The following is a 21,430-nucleotide window of genomic DNA, read 5'->3' as shown; positions in this document are numbered from 1 at the left end:
ACCGCTACGGTTGCAGGTTCGAATCCTGCCTCGGGCATGGATGTTTGTGATGTCCTTAGGTTAGTTAGGTTTAACTAGTTCTAAGTTCTAGGGGACTAATGACCTCAGCAGTTGAGTCCCATAGTGCTCAGAACCATTTGAACCATTTTGTTGTGGTTTTCAGTCCAGAAATTGGTTTGATGCAGCTCTCCATGCTGCTGTATCCTCTGTAAGCTTCTTCATCTCCTAGCAACTACTGCAACCTACCTCTATGATTTTTACCCTCCGCGCTGCCCTCCAATACTAATCTGTGGTCTAGGCACCACCCAGGGGAGTGTGAGAGAGGAAATCATGGGGCACATTTCATTGAATAGAGATGGAGATCCTAACAGAGGGAAGTGAGATGCATTCCAACTGGCAATCCCATCCATGGGCAGAGATCAGGATGGAGATGTCCCTTGCTTGCAAAGAGGTCAGAGTACTCAAGATGGTCAGGGAATCTGTGAATGGTAAATGCATAAGAAACCAGGAGTTGGCCTCATCATATTTGTAGAGGGGGAATCCCCGCTTCTGTGAGGAGGCTGTCAATGGGACTAGTGCGAAAGGCACCAATAGCCAGACGCACCCCACAAAGTGAACAGGATCAAGTATTTTCACAGTGTATGGAGCCACTGGGCCATTAACCTGACTTCCATAATCTAGTCTGGACAAGGCCAGAGCACTGTAAGATGGAGAAGTGTAGCATGGTCACCACCCCAAGATGTGTGGGCCAGGAGGTGGAGAGCATGAAGCTTCCGCATGCCTATAGCCTTCAGGCAGCAAATAGGGGGCAACCACATCAGCTTTCCATTAAAAAAAAGGCCCAAGAAACAGGACTGTGCTGCAACATCTAGGAGCTGGTCGTCTTATTTAGGTCAGGGTGTAATATGAATTGACGACAAAAATGCATAACCTGTGTTTTGGAGGGACAAGATTGGAATCCATGGGAGACAGCCCACACAGAGGTCCATCTGATGGCACCTTGGAGTTGGCACTCAGCAGATGCTACTGAGTGGCAGCTGCACCAGATGCAAAAATCGTCGACATACAATGCCAGGGTAAACTGAAGGACAAAAAGAGGTTACAAGCCCATTGACAGCTATGAGGAAGAGTTGACACTTAAAACAGAACCCTGCGGAATACCATTCTCCTGAATCCGAGTGGTCCTGAGTGAAGTGCCAACTGGAATCCAGAAGAGCTGGTTGGATAAAAACTCCTGAATAAAAATTGGAAGGAAACTGTGAAAGCCCCAGTCATGGAAGGTAACTAAAATGTGATGGCACCAAGCTGTGTCATATACCTTATGTAGGTCAAAGAAGACCATGACAAGGTGCCAACAGTTAGTAAAATCCTGTCGGACTGCAGTTTCAAATATCTGAGTAAATGATCAGTTGGAGATCATCCTTCCCAGAAGCCATACTGATATGGGGACAAATGGCCCTGAGATTTGAGTACACAACATAATCAGAAGCTAACCATCCTCTCAAGCAGTTTACAAAGTACATATGTCACAGTAATTGTGTGGCAGCTGTCTAGAGACATTGGGTTCTTCCCAGGTTTAAGGACAGGGATAACTTACTATACTGTCTCACCATTGTGAGGTGAAGGCACCTGTGTGCCAAATGAGGTTGAAGACCCTGAGTAGATATTGTCTCTGTGTAATGTCAAAATGTTGGATCATCTGGTTGTAGAAGGAATCTGGGCCTAGTGCCATGTTATGTGAAGAGGTAAGAGCCTGAAAGAATTCCCATTCAGTGAAAGGTTCATTATGGGGTTCAGCTTAGTGAGGGTTGAAACAGAAGGGGGTTTGTTCAGTTCTGTGTTTCTGTCGGAGAAAGGTGGCAGCATAGGAAGAGGACGGCAATGTTGTAGCAAAGTGTGTCCAGAGGTGTTCTGTAAGGACCAATGGATCAGAAGATGGGGCACCTTGGAGGATAAGCCCCTGGACAGTTGACTGTCACTGGCAGAGCTCGGACCAAATCTGTGATGAAGAGCCATACATTCCCAGGGAGGAAACACAGCACTCCCAGCATTCCTTTTTACTCCGCTTAGTAAGGTAATGAGCCTTAGCATGGAGACACTTAAAAGCGAGGAGGTTGGCCTGTGTCATTTAAATTGCTGCAGTGCCCATCGGCAGTCCTGGACAGTGACTGCTACATCCATGGTCCACCACAATACTGGTCAATGATGAAGGAGACTTGTGGATAGGGGGACAGCAGTGCCATAAGCATGAAGAATAGTGGCAGAGATGCCTTGCACAAGCACATCAATGCAATATGAGAGAGAGAGGTGTTGAAGTGCACAGCAGACATATATAAAGACCAACTGGCCCTGTGGAATGCCCAACAGGAGAATGGCAGAATCACCTGAAACTGGTCACTGTGAAAAAGATCATCACGGGGTGACCAATGTAGGCAAGCCACGAGAGCAGGGGAGGAGATTGTGAGATTGATAGCAATAAAGGTACCATGATTGGCACTGACGTGGGTAGGGGAACTGTCACTGAGGAAAGACAAATCAAAGACTGTAGTAAGTTGGTCAAGTAGAAGACCCCCTACCCGACGAAGTGGCACCCCCCACAGGGGGTGGTGTGCACTGAAGTCCCCATGGAGGAGATATGAGGGTGGGAGTTGTTGTATTAGGGTAGACAGTTCAACATAAGGAAGTGGCCTACCTGGAGGAAGGTAGACATTGCAAATGGTGATTGCCGGAGTTGTCTGCACACTAACCACTATTGCTTCCAGGTTGGTATGAAGGGGGATCCAGTCACTAATGACATCGGTGCGAACCAAAGTGCAGAACCCTCCAGACGCTATTCTGGGGCCAGCACAGTTCCGAAGGAACGCCAAATAACATGAAACGTTTAAAAAGGGGTCATCATGAAAGTGAGTTTCTTGAAGAGCAAGACAGAATGAAGAGTAAGAGGAAACAAGGTGTTGTATATTAGGGAGGTGGCGATAATATCCATTGCAATTCCATTGGATTATTATGTGATGAGAGTACAGATGACATCTCGTCTCCGATGAGGATGGGGTGACAGCCATAAAAACTGGGTCTGATTTGGAATGAGGTGGAGGGGGCAAAGCCCTCCGTGAAGCTGGGGAAGCCTTGTCCTTTGACTTGTGCTGCTTCTTCTTCTCCCTTGGAGGGAGGAGGCATTATCAGTAAGGGAATAGGTGGCAATGATGTCAGGATCGGACAGAGAGCAAGTGGCTTTGGGGCCCTCAGAGCATGGGTCTCTCCTCCGGTCCAAGGGTGCAAGCTTCCTGTCCTAAGAATGCAGGGGAGGGGTATTCTGAGACGAAGCCCCTTACCTAGCATGAGCCAGAGAAGAGGACGTTCTCCATTGAGGAGTAGAAGAAGGAGGAGAAGCAGCAGCAGTTCCTGGAGGGGAAGGGAAGAACCCATCGAGGGTGAGGAAAAGGACGGGGGGCAGGATGGGGATAAGGGGGACGGGTGAGGAGGTGAAGGCATAATTGAGGCAAAGGTAGAGGAGAGATTTACAGGGTGAAGTCTGTCAAATTTCTTTCAGGCCTCAAAGTAGCTGAGACGGTCAAGGGTCTTTGTTTCCTGAATTCTTTTTTCCTTCATGTACACTGGACACTCTGGTGAATGGGGAGAATGGAGAGCAGAGCAGTTTACACAGTTAGGTGGTGGGGTGCAAGGGCTCTCCACATGAAGAGGACGGCCACAGTCACCACAGAGTGGTTGGCATCGCATCGCTAGGACATGTAGCCAAACTTGAGGCAATGGAAGAAACGTATGGGAGGTGGAATGTACGGTTTTACATTGCATCTGTACACTATTACCTTGACCTTCTCAGGCAGGTTATCCCCCTCAAATGCCACGATGAAAGCGCCAGTGTCCACACCAGCCTTTCTGGACATGCCGTATAAAATGAACACCACGTTGTTCCAGATTATCCATAAGTTCATCATCAAATTTGAGGAGAAAGTCCTTATAGAAAATTACATCCTGTGTCACACTGAGTGACTTGTGAGGAGCGACAGCCATGGGGTTGTCTCCTAAATGGTCGCAGGCACAGAAGGAGGCTGGCTGACTGGCAGAAGTTGTCTTTATAAGGAGAGAACCAGATCTCATCTTGCTTAATAATTCAACTTCACCAAACTTGTCCTCAGTATGTTTTGCAAAGAAAAGGGGTTTGGTGCCAGCAAACGTTTCCCTGTCAGTCCTGGTACAGACCAAGAACCATGGACATGGTTTTGCCCCAAGCTGGCATGTCTGCCACTCCTCCAAAGGTGTATCCAAGGAGGGTAAGTCTGCAAAGGCAGAAACAGGAACTGAGATAGACCTACATTAAAGAATAGATGTGGCCGCAATAGAGTGACCAGAGAATTCCACACATTTCAGGTGCCATACGTCTGCCCAGGTACCACCCACAATGAACAGGGGCTCACCTTGTGGGCACCACCCAGCCACAGCAATGGCCGTCTGGTAAGACGGTTGTCGCTGGGAGTTCCGATATCCCAAAAAGATGGGCAACCACTCATAGGCTTGCACAAGGTGTTCACAGCACAGGTATCAGCAGTGTGATCCCTGTGGTATCAGGGGGCTCAGCCAGATGGGTACATAACACCCCCACCACACAGACTGGCTACCTAGCTGGTGACATAGTAAAAGGGCTTTGGCGGGGAGGGAGGGAAGGGGGAAAAGAGAGGAAGAGGAAGAGGTGGAGAGGAACTCACGCCAAAGACTCTAGGGAGGTAGCTCTTCCACCATCTGGCTCATGCTCTACAGATTTCAAATTTGGAGATGGATGTCAAACCCCTGAGGGGGATCAAACAACAAAAATCAAAAAGGAGGAGGAAAAGCAAACAAACAAAGCTGTAAGATGAAGCACAGTTATGAGGATAGCCAGGCCGACAAAGATGAACACCAAGAGAAGGAAAGGAAGGGACAAAGGGAAAGGAAGGAGGACAGGGAAGGAGAAGGAAGAGGAAGAAAAAGCAGCCCAGAAAAGAATAAAGGCTGTAATAGCTCTGGGACCTATGCGTGTCACACACGTACCCACAAAAGAGCTGTTTGCCCCCTGTGGGGACAAATTTTCAGATCTCAAGGGTAAGTAAAGATATAACCTGACAAAAAAAAAAGTAAGGACGTCAATATTTCTAAACATTTGAGCAAAAATCTTAAATACTAACATCAACATGTTTTGCAATAAACTATTTTTAGATGGAGAAATCAAGCCAAATGGTATATAATTTCATGAAGACCACTGATGTTATTTTATTTCAATAAAATGAAACACATTTGGTGACAAAAATATGTATTTCATTGGAGCCACAAGACGGATTTAAATTATCTTCACTGATTTCAGAAATAACCTCAGAAAAAAGTAGGCCTCTTGAAAGAAGTGTATAAGGCAGCGACGAGTTGTGTAAACCAACACTATAGATGACTGCCAATAAAATGTTGGTTCTACTATGTTTGTTATTGTCAGTTATTGCTGTCTGTGCTACATCTATTATTTTACAGGTATTGTGTGGTTTTTCTTCCACAAAATACTTGAGTACATAGCATACAAACTTCCAGTGACTGCCACAATTTTCTTCCTCTTGTCATCCATACTTTCCAATATATACACTACTTTCAAAGTGCAAAAATGTACTAGAATACATAAAATGTCTATAAAATGCCGCATTGTACAATGTTCTTGTGGTGAAACAGTTGCAAATCCTGAAAGCCATTGGATATGGCCTCTGGTCTGCTGAGGAGCACCGCAGTCTTGATTCCATGTATAAACAATGAAAATTTGCTGCATTACGCTACACACAAACAGACCTGGCCTGCAGGCAGATCAGTGAAACTAGATCCAACAGGTAGGGCCTGCGCAGTATGGGAGATGATGAGTTTCAGATTGGCAGGCCTAATCTGTTATAGATACTTCCAGAAATGGCCTGCAGTTTTGGCCCATAATGGAAGTCCACTAGTGTGGCCACTTATTTACATATCACACACATCATGTTGATGAAATGAGGCCACATGATCAATCCACACAACAGATAACGTGTGAATACTCTGAAAATCAATACTAATGAGGATAGGTAGCAACTCACCATAAAGATGACCACTGAGCTGCAGCAGGCACATAGAAAAGACAATCACACTCTCACAACTAAATTTTTGGCCATAGCCTTCATCAGAAAACATGAGCACACACACATTCACATGATCATTAAGACACAACTCATGCATACATGACTGCTGTCTCCAGCCACTGCATCAACAGTCTCTGAGAATGAGATCCAAACAAACCACTCCTCACACCTACCTGCCTTTCATTGGCAGCTGCTAGGCTAGCAGCAAGAAGTGATGGCAGTAATGACTGCAAGCTAATGGGAGTGGTAGAAAGAGAAGAAGCAGTTAGAAAGAGGGAATAGGGAAGTGGCTCATGTACTCAGCTGCACCCAGCCAGCGATGATGCATGAAATCTCAGTAAACAGTTTCATCTACTCAGACAAAAACGAGACTTTTCCAGAATTTTCTTCAAATTTTCCTGATATTTCCCTGATTCATTTGAAATTCCCTGATTTCCAGAACTTGTGGCAAACCCAATGGTGCCCCATGTGGCTAGGCTGGACTAATGAACATTCTCACCTCTTGGATGTATGTTACTTTTGGTAATCGAGAACATAGTTGTCAACAAACTGACCAGAAACAAACACCGTACATGCTGGAATCACCTTGTTCAATATAAAGCATTTTTAGCTTAATTGAAATGGGAGAGCATGCTCATAGCTGTCATATTCAAATATTCAACATTAGTTTTACACAATACATTAGAATCAAGAACTTCTCAGTTCTTGGTTCTTGGGTTACCCAACACTATTGTATGTGCAACTTATGTTGTAATGTACTTACTGATCATATCCATTAATGTTCTTCACATATTGTAAGCTTTATTGACCATTTATTTTGTTATTCGAAGCTGGAGAATAAATGCACCAAAAGAAGAAAAAAAAGGTCACACACAACATTACATATTTAGGTGTTGTTGAAGGTCTCCCTGAAAGCTTGTGCACCAACAGCAGAATCAGGTAAGCTTAAATAGTATGTTCTTCACTGAATATTTTCAAACAGTCTATGTATTATTCACGTAGATCATGTAGGTATTTCTGTTAGTTCTCTTAGTTTGAAGAAGACAGTCAACATGTTGAACTTATTTTTGTTGTCAAATCTACAAAGTAAGTGTTTATCAGCATAGGTAAATGCACTAAAAAAGAAATACGACTCATAAGCCCCCACCCCCCTCCCCCCATCCTCCTCCACCAAGTTGTTCCTCACACCGATACAGTTGATGGCAGGAAAAATTTACAGCAGCGCTGCTGCAGTGGCACCAGGGCAGCAGCAGTGCAGTTTCACTAAGTGGCCCCACACTACAGCTGAATGTGCTGTGGCAGCACTGGCACTTGAAGACTTGTGCATTCTGTAGGAAATTATCCATTGTAGTCTGTCATAATTTCATGTTACCTGACAAAGAGCAGACCCTTCTATTACACTGGTAAACAGCATTTTCATCACAAAGGATGTGAATGATGTTTTTCATCATAGTTGAAGGTCACACATTAGAAAGAGAAATTAGTTTCTGCTGGTCAGGGTCTGCTTTCTTGTGACATGTTATCCTCTTTGAAATCTGAGTTTCTCCTCACATATACAATTTTAAAACAACTTACGGGAATTCAGCCAGGTAGTATTAACAGCAGGAGCATATTCCACCATTTTCAAGGCAGACTGCAATGGACAGGCAATGTACAGGAAAATTTAAAACCCTGGTTCTCGGACTATTGCAGGAAAGATAACACAATCACACAGGAGGCTGTTGGTCTTCCTCACAACACTTTTTGTGGGGTCAGCATCAATTCTGCAATACGATGAGTCAGATAATAAACGTTGCATCTTTTGTACATAATCAGCATGTGTTGACATCCACCTACTTTTTATTCAATGGCCAGTATTACGAACAGACAGATGGAGTTGCGATGGGTAGTCCATTGTCTCCTGTGATCACAAATTTGTTTATGGAAGGCTTTGAGGAACGTGCATTGGAATCAGCACCTTTGAAACCCACCTGTTTCATCAGATATGTTGATGATACCTTTGTTGTCTGGCCTCATGGTAGGGAGAATTTGAATGCCTTTCTAGAACATCTGAACTCGATCCACCTGAACATTTGTTTTACAATGGAGGTGGAAGAGTATGGTGCCTTCCCTTTCTTGGCGTTTTCGTTAAGAGGAAGGATGATGCATCATTTGGACATGCAGTTTTCAGGAAACATACTCAGACTTGTATTTACAGGCTAATAGTTGTCACCATCCAGGTCAGCGTGAAGGGGTACTTCGTGCCTTGGTACTCAGGGCACATGTCATTTCCGACACTGAGACTTTGCCAGCTGAGCTGTCCCATCTTGAAGCTACATTTCGTCAAAATGGTTATAGTGACAGACAGATTGAACGTGCGTTGCACTATCGACCAACTGTGGATCGGGTGACTGATGATAATCTGAGTCGACACCTATGTCTACTGCCTTTTCACCTTACGTAGGAAGCACTTCCAACAAGATCGGCCATATTTTACGGAAGTACGATGTGAAATGTGTTTTCCAACCTCCATCTAAAATAAGAGTGCTTTTGGGTTCCGTTAAGGATGATCTTGGTTTGCATAAGGCAGATGTGTATCACATTCTTTGTAGCTGTGGCATAACATATATTGGTCAAACTTATCAGGACTGTGGAGGACCGATGTACTGAGCATAAACGCCACACACGAGTACAGCAGCCCAGTAGATCGGCTATTGCCAAACATTGCTTACATACTGGTCACCCTATGTTATACAACAACACCGAGATATTGGTATGCATGTCCAGCTATTGTGACAGTGTTATTAAGGAGGCAGTAGAGATTAAATTAGGGAGCAACCTTGTTAACAAGAATGGAGGTCTTTGTTTAAACTTGTTTGGACTCCTGCTCTCTTCCTTGTCAAAAAACAGAGGGACAGAGTCAATGTTACCTTACCTGCTAGTTCATAGTATCACTATTGATATTTCTGACTTTTGTCACCTTTGGTGGCACTAGTGTTCAGTGTGTATGTTATCTTTCCTGCAATAATCCAAGAACCAAGGTTTTAAATTTGCCTGTACATCACCTGTCCGTTGCAGTTTGCCTTGAAAATGGCGGGGTGTGCTTCCGCCGAAATATCGGCAGTCGCTGTTGATACTACCTGGCTGAATTCCCATAAGTTGTTTGAAAAATGTTATCCTCTATATACCAACATCCTGCAAAACACTATACTTCATTTATTGTGCTAGAACTTTAATTATTCAGCAGATGCTGCTGTTGAGACACAGTAGCAGTTCTGAGAAGTCTCACATGTGATTGTCAGTTCGAAAATCCTTCCCCAAAAAATGATGGAAGTTTAGGAGCATTACTGACAATCCATGCTCAGATCTCTTGTACTTGTGTAAATAGCACAAATTCTATTTTATATCAGTCAGAGCAGACTCTTAAATGAGACTCTTCAATGAAAAATAATCATCTTCCTGAATATGCTATTTGACATTTTACTCTGATTCACTGGCTAAAACGATCATGTCACAACAGAAGGTGCAACATCCTAATTTCAGATCAACTTTAAAGGCCTGTGACAATGAGTGACTGCTGGTAACAGTTATGCCTGAAAACATGACGAAGAGTGAAGATAAATACAGCTATTAAGATTCTGAAGGCAAAGAGGGACATATGCATGATGACCAAACATTTCAATACCTTTGCTGACCGTAGAGACATGTAAGACCACAATTATGGAAAATGGTTTATATAAACTGTATGGCACTAGAATTAAAAGAATTAACTATAATAAAATATGACTAAACCAAGAGAATGAATTTATTTATACAGAAGATGTTTCAGCCTCAGATAGAAATAGTACTGGCAAACTTAAAACATTATCAATTAATACTGAAGATTTTTTAGAGGAAGAAGTTGTTGGGTGCACCATAAAAATTTAGAAAGAAACCTGTGCCAAAAATGTTTGTTCACACCTCAGGTTTACCTAGATTAGAAATGGTTTCATATTTTTTAAAGATCAGTTTGCAATATTTTTAACGTAGAATCTCATATACTGCATTCAAAACAATCATGAATTATTATGAATCAACAATCTCCAAGAGCTCTTACAATCCTTAAATTTCTATTCCATTGCTTAGTCATGAGCTGAACTGATCCCATATAAATGGTCTCAATAAAAGGAACATATATTCCAAATTTTTAATATCACTAAGAGAAAGAGAAAAAATTTTCTCTTTTCATATTAGATAACGCATGTATTTAACATTATAAAACTCATATGTAGTTACCCTTTCTTCAAACTGATGTTAATATGTTACTACCAGGGACCAGTTACTACATGTTGTTTTGTGACTAAAGCTTTTACACTGCAAGCAACAAGATGAAATATATATATGGTTATAATAAAGGGAAACATTCCACGTAGGAAAAATATATCTAAAAACATAGATGATGTGACTTACCAAATGAAAGTGCTGGAAGGTCGACAGACACACAAACATACACACAAAATTCAAGCTTTCGCAACAAACTGTTGCCTCATCAGGAAAGAGGGAAGGAGAGGGAAAGACGAAAGGATGTGGGTTTTAAGGGAGAGGGTAAGGGGAGTCATTCCAATCCCGGGAGCGGAAAGACTTACCTTAGGGGGAAAAAAGGACGGGTATACACTCGCACACACACACATATCCATCCACACATATACAGACACCTGTGTGGATGGATATGTGTGTGTGTGTGCGAGTGTATACCCGTCCTTTTTTCCCCCTAAGGTAAGTCTTTCCGCTCCCAGGATTGGAATGACTCCTTACCCTCTCCCTTAAAACCCACATCCTTTCGTCTTTCTCTCTCCTTCCCTCTTTCCTGATGAGGCAACAGTTTGTTGCGAAAGCTTGAATTTTGTGTGTATGTTTGTGTTTGTTTGTGTGTCTGTCGACCTGCCAGCACTCTCATTTGGTAAGTCACATCATATATATAACTTTCCATGATACATGACGGACGCTCTCTGGAGCCTCGAGCACACTGCTGCTGTACTGTATTTAGTCTAGACTGGAAATACGTATGATTTTGCTTTCAGCTTTAAAATTAATTTTGATGTGTTTACCACATTTCTTGCACAAAAATGTAAGGTAGCTGCGACTACATTTTTCAATGTGAATTCTACAAATAAGTTACTTAAATTCAAAATATCAAAATAACTATATAATACTGCCAAGTGCCAACATGAAACTATAAGATATGAAATTATTAATTTTTTTAACTGACAGTTTCTTAAAATCACTTGAACTTGAGAAGTGTTAAGCTGCACATATGCTTCATGAAAACACACACTGTGCTGTGGCACAGCTGAAAAGATGGTCTGCAGCAATTACGTGGCAGTACATCAGAGAAAGCTATATTGCTGTGGTACAGCATTGTGTGCAAAAATGCACCATTGTTAGCATCTGTGTGAGGAACAAGTTGGAGAAAGGGGGGGGGGGGGGGGTGGGATAGTATGAGAGTATGAGTTTTTAATGCATGTACCTATACCAATAACCACTTACTTTGAAGATGTGATATCAAAAATAAGTCTTACATGTTGACTGTCCTCTTCAAAGTTACAGAATTAATGGTAATATCCACATGAATAGTACAGACTATTAGGTGCATTGTGTGAAAAGATTCAGGTGTGATTCTAAATACTGTGTTGGTCAAGGCACATTCTCTGCCATTTCAGTGACAGAATACTTCCTGACTCAGCTTTCCACCCCAAAAACTAATGTTTGTTGTAAACATTATTTACATATTTGCATGAGTATGGTCAATTATTTCTCACTGCAACAAACTAACCTTTGCCCTATATATGAATTTACTTTGCCTTGTATTTATTTCAGCTATATACATATTGTAACACAATACTAATGAAAATGTCCAATATGTGATAGATCTTAATAAGTTTCTATGCTGGAAATTAAAAGCACACATGATCTACAAAAGTTGTTATCATGCAGATGGGGCATTTCTAATTGGCTATATTTCTTTTCAAAAAGAAAAATGAAAGAAAATGTTTGCATGACTCACAAATATTTTCTCAAAAGCGATGGTTTTCCTGCAGTAGCACGTAAGACTTGCTCTGAATGTGCCATTACAGCCAAATTAGCGAGATGGATACGCTCTGGCGTGGTGAGATCAAGTCCAGTTGTCTCTAACAGTAGATTTATATAGCCAAGCAGTTCTGCAGAATGTCCTGCCACAGCAAACTTTAATACACTCTTCAGATGTCGACACTGAAAATCAGAATAAAGATGTTAGGAGCAAATCTGTGTAACTTAATTACCAATTTCTATATACTGATTAAGGAGCTGAAAATGTTTTTTCACAAGACTGGCAGGGCACTAAACAAAATAGAATGAACCAGGTTACTTCTATTCAAATAACAAATCTTAGAGAATAGCTGTAGCAGAAATGATGATACATTTCACCACCAACAAACAGGCATATTTCCTGACAAACTTAAACAAGCTGTAGTACGAGACAGATATAAGAAAAACAACCTCCAATTACAGGCACATATCACTCCTTTTGATATTTCTGGAAGTGTTTGAGGAAGATGCCTATGACAGAAAACAGAATCATTGTCCTAGGCAGAGCCTGTTAACTGTCTCTCGATTTTGCTTTCACAAAGTCTCCTCACAGATAAATTCATACAGCACCTAACAAGAAAAATTATCTGTTTGTATATTCTGTGACGCAGTCAAAGCCTTTGATTATGTGGTACACAAAATTCCACTACGCAAACTAAAAAGTTACGGTATTAATGACATCTCTCTTGCACAGATGAAGCTTTAACTTCACATCAAATAAATGGGAGTCTCATCAACTGATTGTATCACAGGAATAGACACAAAGAAAGGCTGATATTGTTTCTAACAAAGGTAAAATTGTGCTAGTAGATGCTGACAAAATTTCAAGTATAGTATACACATTAACAAGAGTGGGGCAAGATTAGAAAATTTGCCAGCTAAAAATATTTGAGGCATAGAGGAGAGGGGGTGGATAGGGGACATTGTCCCAAATGAGAAGGAAAACATTTCTAATTGAAGGTACCTGGAGACACCACTTTGAAGTTAGATTCTTCACTAAGTCAGACAGTTTGAATATGCATTAAGTTGAATTAACTTTTTCATATTAAACTGAGAGGCAAATGTAAGTTAATGCACCAGAAAAAAAAAAATGAGGTGTGTGGTTATCTTGTGTGCTTAGATGAACATTGTACCACTCAAAAGCACACATATTGTTTGGTAACTTTCCAGAATGAATTAAGTGGCATAGCTATTAGCCTATAAGAACATCTCTTCCATAATTTCAATGAACATGAAAGCCAAAAGCAAGTCTAAAGAAGTAAAGGACTTAAAATAATTTTCGAATAAGACATTACCTAGAGAATTAATATTTTATGATTTCCCCAAGTACCTTTTACATAATGTTACCTGTAATTTCTTCTACTTACTGTTGCTTTCATTATTATTATTATTATTATTATTATTATTATTATTATTTTCAATTATTCCCATTTAAGAGAGCGTTTGAACTTGAATTCCTTTATGATGATTGTTTATGTTTTTTCTGAGCCCAAATTTTCTTCATGTGTTCACTGTGTTGTTTCTTTCGCTCCGCTGTCCATTTGCATCCTGTTCTCTTCTGTGTTGTGGTGTCAAATTTATGTTTTTTGATGATGTTCCTGAATTCAGTTCTATTTTCTGCATAATTTACTGTTATGTGTGCTTGTCTGAGGTCCTCTTCAACTTCTTTTATCCATTTTGTTTTTCCCCTGCCTGAGTTGATGACTTTAAGAATTCGCTTTGAAATTCTGTTTTCATTCATCCTGTGGATATGTCCGTAGAACTGCATTCTTCTTTTCCTTATTGTATCTGTAATCTTGTCTGTGTATTTATATAATTCTGATGTTGGTCTCTTCTTCCAGATTCCTTGCTCTTGTATCGGGCCAAAAATTTTCCTGAGAATTTTCCTTTCTTGTTTCTCTATTTCTTTGATTTTAGTTTGCCCACCTATTTGTGTTGTTTCAGATGCATACAGTGCCTCCGGAAGTACGACGGTGTTGTAGTGCCTCAATTTTGCGTTAATGGATATGGACTTTTTGTTATAATAGTTCCACGTGAGTTTATATGCTTTCTGTAGTTTTTTTATTCTTTCCTCATTGGCCTTTAGGTTGATCCCTGATGGCTGGATGATTTCTCCCAGGTACTTAAAATTATTATTATTATTATTATTATTATTATTATTAATATTTCTTTCCTTTCTCAGACGTTATGTCTGGTTAAAAATGGAAAGTGACGCGGACCTTGATCAAGCGTGACTTCCTTTTAACTGTACAGTATATGTTACATTGCATTTAGGAACTTTCGGGTAATTGAACATGTATCAATAATTACAGACTTCTGTATTGCATTGATGTACTGGTGGATATTGTGTGGTATGACTCCTGTAGTTGATAGTATAATTGGTATAATGTCAACTTTATCCTGATGCCACATGTCCTTGACTTCCTCAGCCAGTTGGATGTATTTTTCAATTTTTTCTCCTCTTTTCTTCTGTATATTTGTTGTATTGGGTATGGATATTTCAATTAGTTGTGTTAATTTCTTCTTCTTATTGGTAAGTATGATGTCAGGTTTGTTATGTGGTGTTGTTTTATCTGTTATAATGGTTCTGTTCCGATATATTATTATTATTATTATTATTATTATATTATTCACTGATGAACCCATAAAAATGTTCTTGAGCAATATGATCTTCAATCTTTTGCTTCACTGTCAGTATACTGAAGATGGATGTCCACACAAAACTCAATTAACTAGAACAGTGTTGTGAAGTGCCAAATTCTGTACTTCTTTTGTTCAAGTTTTCACTTGTTTTTCAATATTCTTTCAACATTTCCATTTTCTCATAGCATCATTTGAAAAAGTAATATGTAGCTACTTTATATCAGGAAGGTAACTGCAGAAAATAGATGAGGTGTTCCAAAAATTCTGTCAGTGAAATATCCATCCTTTTATTTGCAGAGATAGTGGCAAAATTCTTCTTGTGAACGGTGTTTTAGTGTTGATAAAAAATTTCAAGTGTGGTGGAAAATTATCAATTTTTGGGATAGGAGGAGGGAGAGAGAGAGAGAGAGAGAACCCTGATTCAGAAATGACAAAGCTAAAAGTTGTAAGCACAAATGGAAAAAAGAAAATCAAACTTGCTGTTGCTCTATTGATGATAATTAAAAGTCAAGCAGACACATTTCTGTAACAAATGTATTTATCTGTATAACTTGCATCTGATGTTAGATTCACAACAGATAAAGGATCATCATTCATGTGAGCAGCACCACTTCTTCCAAATTGTGAATCCATAAAGGTTTTTGTCCTCCATGATTGTTCTACTGTAGTACTACTATCCCAATTTCCTTTAATCATTGGCACAATCTTGGAAACATATGTGCATCAGATGTCTCATACCTGGATACTTGGCCTGATGCAAGCTGTCCATTTCTTTACAGTTCTCATTTGCTTAGCCAAATATGAAAGTAACGGCTTATAATTCTATAATTTCACTTTGGGTGGCAGATTATTCACATCAGTTTGTAAACATATGGTTGCAGTCTTATAGATATTTGCGCACCATGCCTGCTAAAGATCATTAATGGAGCTTCTTATTGTGGTCATTCAAGCTGCACACATACACCTTTGCCTACTCTACAATGTTACCAGCCACTAGGGACTTCAGACAGTAAGTTACACATTATTATGGCAGGCCAAGAAACTTTTACTGAATTCAGTGCAACACTTCAAAGTGACACAGATACACAAGTGATACGGCTACAGGAAATTATGTTTCAAGTCACCAACTCTCTCTATACAATGGTCAGAATGTTCTACCAAGTGTTCAATTACTCAATGGCAGAAATCCTCTCCTTGTTAATGGAGTCATTTGAGAAGTGCTATGTGAACATCCTCATCATTGGAAACTCTCTTTCTCCTTGGATGTTCTTCAAATTTGCCAACAGATGAAAATCACGTGGTGCAAGTTCTTTTCTGCTTACCAATCAACATCACCCACACCTATGCAGCCTTTGTCAAATCATTGGTTCCATTTCGCTATGGCTGGGCACACCATTCCATTTTATCTTCATCCCTATTGTCAGAATTTCACGGTGAATATTTGTGCAATTTAGACATTTTGCTCACAAGTATTGTACTCTCCCACATACTTCAACTTCGGACTACATTTCCAGTTGCCACAACATTTAACATCCACACCGTGAAGTACCTGTTACCTGTACCACAGTAGAACTATGTATGCAGGAAACCTGGAATGTGTTCTCACTTCTGACAAAGTGTCATTCTTCTTGCACAATGGTCTTATGGGACAATGCATACTTACTTTCTGATGTCCCCACATACATGTAAATAAATTCGTTTATTACAGAAGACACAATTAATGATTTGTCCTCATACAGACTGACAGAGTTATCCCACAACACACTTGGCTTAATACTTTTTGATACAGCCACTTTTTGTGCACTGTACTTTATATGAAACTGATACATTTGTTCTTCTCCACCATCCTCGGAAGTTTATAAAATTATCAACACCTCCACCACCACCACCACCACCACCACCACACAAACACCCTCCATAAAACCATGTAAAATACAAGTAACTTTGGGGAGCATCAAGGCTTGCCACTAATAAAATGAATATGACTTAAAAACAATAACAATTTGAGGTCAAGGGTCAAGCATATACAAATATTTGGTATACAAATATCATTAAACTGATTTAATCATATACTGAAATTGTGATATGTATATCATTCATAGAATCATCCCACTTCCAGCTCCACTCCCTCCAAAACCTCAAAATTCCAATCAACACAATCTGGAACCACAACACCCTAATTCAGTAGTTAACCTTTCCTCCAAACCTCTCTCCCAATCCAAAACCTCTGTCCTATCCAAAGGCCTCACCTTCAGCCCCACTCCCAGATTCAACCAAACAGCCCTTGTCAAAGATTTACTGAACTACACTCGTACTCTCTGCTGGAAATATCACTTTGCCACGAAGAAAAATGATCCTAATCCTACTCCTAATGATCCAACTCCCCAAGACAGCATCCAAATTGAACCCTGCCTGGAACAGTTCCGTCCTCCGTCACAGCGGGACCCACCTCCTCTTCCTCATAATCACCCTCTCCAAACCTTCCAGGAATTTCTGACATCCAGCCTTGCATCTCAATCCTTCTTAAAAAAACCTTAATCCTACTCCCAACATCACCACTGCTGAAGCCCAGGCTATCCGTGATCTGAAGGCTGACCGATCCATCGTCATTCTTACGGCGGACAAGGGTTCCACGACCGTGGTACTTGATCGTTGGGAGTATGTGGCTGAGGGACTGCGTCAGCTTTCAGACAACACCACATACAAAGTTTGCCAAGGTAACCCCATTCCTGATGTCCAGGCGGAGCTTCAAGGAATCCTCAGAACCTTAAGCCCCCTGCAAAACCTTTCACCTGACTCCATCAACCTCCTGACCCCACCGACACCCAGCACCCCTACCTTCTACCTTCTTCCTAAAATCCACAAACCCGATCATACCGGCCGCCCCATTGTAGCTGGTTACCAAGCCCCCACAGAATATATCTCTGACTACATAGATCAACACCTTCAACCCATTACATGCAGTCTCCCATCCTTCTTCAAAGACACCAACCACTTTCTCGAACGCCTGGAATCCTTACCCAATCTGTTACCCCCGGAAACCATCCTTGTAACCATTGATGCCACTTCCTTATACACAAATATACCGCACGTCCAGGGCCTCACTGCGATGGAGCATTTCCTTTCACACCGATCACCTGCCACCCTACCTAAAACCTCTTTCCTCATCACCTTAGCCAGCTTCATCCTGACCCACAACTTCTTCACTTTTGAAGGCCAGACATACCAACAATTAAAGGGAACAGCCATGGGTACCAGGATGGCCCCCTCGTACGCCAACCTATTCATGGGTTGCTTAGAGGAAGACTTCTTGGTTACCCAGGCCTGCCAACCCAAAGTTTGGTACAGATTTATTGATGACATCTTCATGATGTGGACTCACGGTGAAGAAGAACTCCAGAATTTCCTCTCCAACCTCAACTCCTTTGGTTCCATCAGATTCACCTGGTCCTACTCCAAATCCCATGCCACTTTCCTTGATGTTGACCTCCACCTGTCCAATGGCCAGCTTCACACGTCCGTCCACATCAAACCCACCAACAAGCAACAGTACCTCCATTATGACAGCTGCCACCCATTCCACATCAAACGGTCCCTTCCCTACAGCCTAGGTGTTTGTGGCAAACGAATCTGCTCCAGTCCGGAATCCCTGAACCATTACACCAACAACCTGATAACAGCTTTCGCATCTCGCAACTACCCTCCCGACCAGGTACAGAAGCAAATAACCAGAGCCACTTCCTCATACCCTCGAACCCAGAATCCCCCACAGAAGAACCACAAAAGTGCCCCACTTGTGACAGGATATTTTCCGGGACTGGACCAGACTCTGAATGTGGCTCTCCAACAGGGATATGACTTCCTCAAATCCTGCCCTGAAATGAGATCCATCCTTCATGAAATCCTCCCCACTCCACCAAGAGTGTCTTTCCACCGTCCACCTAACCTTCGTAACCTGTTAGTTCATCCCTATGAAATCCCCAATCCACCTTCCCTACCCTCTGGCTCCTATCCTTGTAACTGTCCCCGGTGTAAAACCTGTCCCATGCACCCTCCCACCACCACCTACTCCAGTCCTGTAACGCGGAAGGTGTACACGATCAAAGGCAGAGCAACATGTGAAAGCACCCACGTGATTTACCAACTGACCTTCCTACACTGTGATGCATTATATGTGGGAATGACCAGCAACAAACTGTCCATTCGCATGAATGGACACAGGCAGACAGTGTTTGTTGGTCATGAGGATCACCCTGTGGCTAAACATGCCTTGGTGCACGGCCACCACATCTTGGCACAGTGTTACACCGTCTGGGTTATCTGGATACTTCCCACCAACACCAACCTATCCGAACTCCGGAGATCGGAACTTGCTCTTCAATATATCCTCGCTCCCCGTTACCCACCAGGCCGCAATCTCCACTAATTTCATGTTGCCGCCACTCATACCTCACCTGTCATTCAACATCATCTTTGCTTCTTCACTTCCGCCTTGACTGACATCTCTGCCCAAACTCTTTGTCTTTGTCATTAAATATGTCTGCTTGTGAGATGTCTGCTTGTGTCTGTATATGTGTGGATGGATATGTGTGTGTGTGTGCGAGTGTATACCCATCCTTTTTTCTCCCTAAGGTAAGTCTTTCCGCTCCCGGGATTGGAATGACTCGTTACCCTTTGCCTTAAAACCCACATCCTTTCGTATTTCCCTCTCCTTCCCTCTTTCCTGTTGAGGCAACAGTTTGTTGCGAAAGCTTGAATTTTGTGTGTGTATTTGTGTTTGTTTGTGTATCTATCGACCTGCCAGCGCATTCGTTCGGTAAGTCACATCATCTTTGTTTATATATATATCTAAAAACAAAGATGATGTGACTTACCAAACAAAAGCGCTGGCACGTCGATAGACACACAAACAAACACAAACATACACACAAAATTCAAGCTTTCGCAACAAACTGTTGCCTCATCAGGAAAGAGGGAAGGAGAGGGAAAGACGAAAGGATGTGGGTTTTAAGGGAGAGGGTAAGGAGTCATTCCAATCCCAGGAGCGGAAAGACTTACCTTAGGGGGAAAAAAGGACGGGTATACACTCGCACACACACACATATCCATCCACACATATACAGACACAAGCAGACATATTTAAAGACAAAGAGTTTGGGCAGAGATGTCAGTCGAGGCAGAAGTGCAGCGGCAAAGATGTTGTTGAATGACAGGTGAGGTATGAGTAGCGGCAACTTGAAATTAGCGGAGATTGAGGCCTGGTGGATAACGGGAAGAGAGGATATATTGAAGATCAAGTTCCCATCTCCGGAGTTCGGATAGGTTGGCGTTAGTGGGAAGTATCCAGATAACCCGGACGGTGTAACACTGCGCCAAGATGTGCTGGCCGTGCACCACGGCATGTTTAGCCACAGGGTGATCCTCATTACCAACAAACACTGTCTGCCTGTGTCCATTCATGCGAATGGACAGTTTGTTGCTGGTCATTCCCACATAGAATGCATCACAGTGTAGGCAGGTCAGTTGGTAGATCACGTGGGTGCTTTCACACGTGGCTCTGCCTTTGATCTTGTACACCTTCCGGGTTACAGGACTGGAGTAGGTGGTGGTGGGAGGGTGCATGGGACAGGTTTTACACCGGGGGCGGTTACAAGGGTAGGAGCCAGAGGGTAGGGAAGGTGGTTTGGGGATTTCATAGGGATGAACTAAGAGGTTACTTGATCGTCGGGAGTATGTGGCTGAGGGACTGCGTCAGCTTTCAGACAACACCACATACAAAGTTTGCCAAGGTAATCCCATTCCTGATGTCCAGGCAGAGCTTCAAGGAATCCTCAGAACCTTAGGCCCCTTACAAAACCTTTCACCTGACTCCATCAACCTCCTGACCCCACCGACACCCCGCACCCCTACCTTCTACCTTCCTTCCTAAAATTCACAAACCCAATCATCCCGGCCGCCCCATTGTAGCTGGTTACCAAGCCCCCACCGTACGTATCTCTGCCTACGTAGATCAACACCTTCAACCCATTACATGCAGTCTCCCATCCTTCATCAAAGACACCAACCACTTCCTCGAACGCCTGGAATCCTTACCCAATCCGTTACCCCCGGAAACCATCCTTGTAACCATTGAAGCCACTTCCTTATACACAAATATCCCGAACGTCCAGGGCTCCGCTGCGATGGAGCACTTCCTTTCACGCCGATCACCTGCCACCCTACCTAAAACCTCTTTCCTCATTACCTTAGCCAGCTTCATCCTGACCCACAACTTCTTCACTTTTGAAGGCCAGACATACCAACAATTAAAGGGAACACCCATGGGTACCAGGATGGCCCCCTCATACGCCAACCTATTCATGGGTCGCTTAGAGGAAGCCTTCTTGGTTACCCAAGCCTGCCAACCCAATCTTGGTACAGATTTATTGATGACATCTTCATGATCTGGACTCACGGTGAAGAAGAACTCCAGAATTTCCTCTCCAACCTCAACTCCTTTGGTTCCATCAGATTCACCTGGTCCTACTCCAAATCCCATGCCACTTTCCTTGATGTTGACCTCCACC

At 42.2% G+C, this 21,430-nt stretch overlaps 1 protein-coding gene across 1 annotated transcript in view; it reads right to left on the bottom strand.

Annotated features, from left to right (window-relative positions):
* LOC126236303 (uncharacterized) overlaps window positions 1-21,430 on the bottom strand; it is a 451,155-nt gene that overhangs the window by 292,031 nt on the left and 137,694 nt on the right. The window contains exon 10 of the mRNA XM_049945503.1: window positions 12,160-12,365. Within this exon, the coding sequence (XP_049801460.1) occupies window positions 12,160-12,365 (206 nt within the window). The remainder of the gene's footprint in view (window positions 1-12,159; window positions 12,366-21,430) is intronic.

The sequence above is a fragment of the Schistocerca nitens genome, chromosome 2 (assembly GCF_023898315.1).
Source record: "Schistocerca nitens isolate TAMUIC-IGC-003100 chromosome 2, iqSchNite1.1, whole genome shotgun sequence".
NCBI lineage: Eukaryota > Metazoa > Arthropoda > Insecta > Orthoptera > Acrididae > Schistocerca > Schistocerca nitens.
This window is presented reverse-complemented; position numbering and strand designations above follow the sequence as displayed.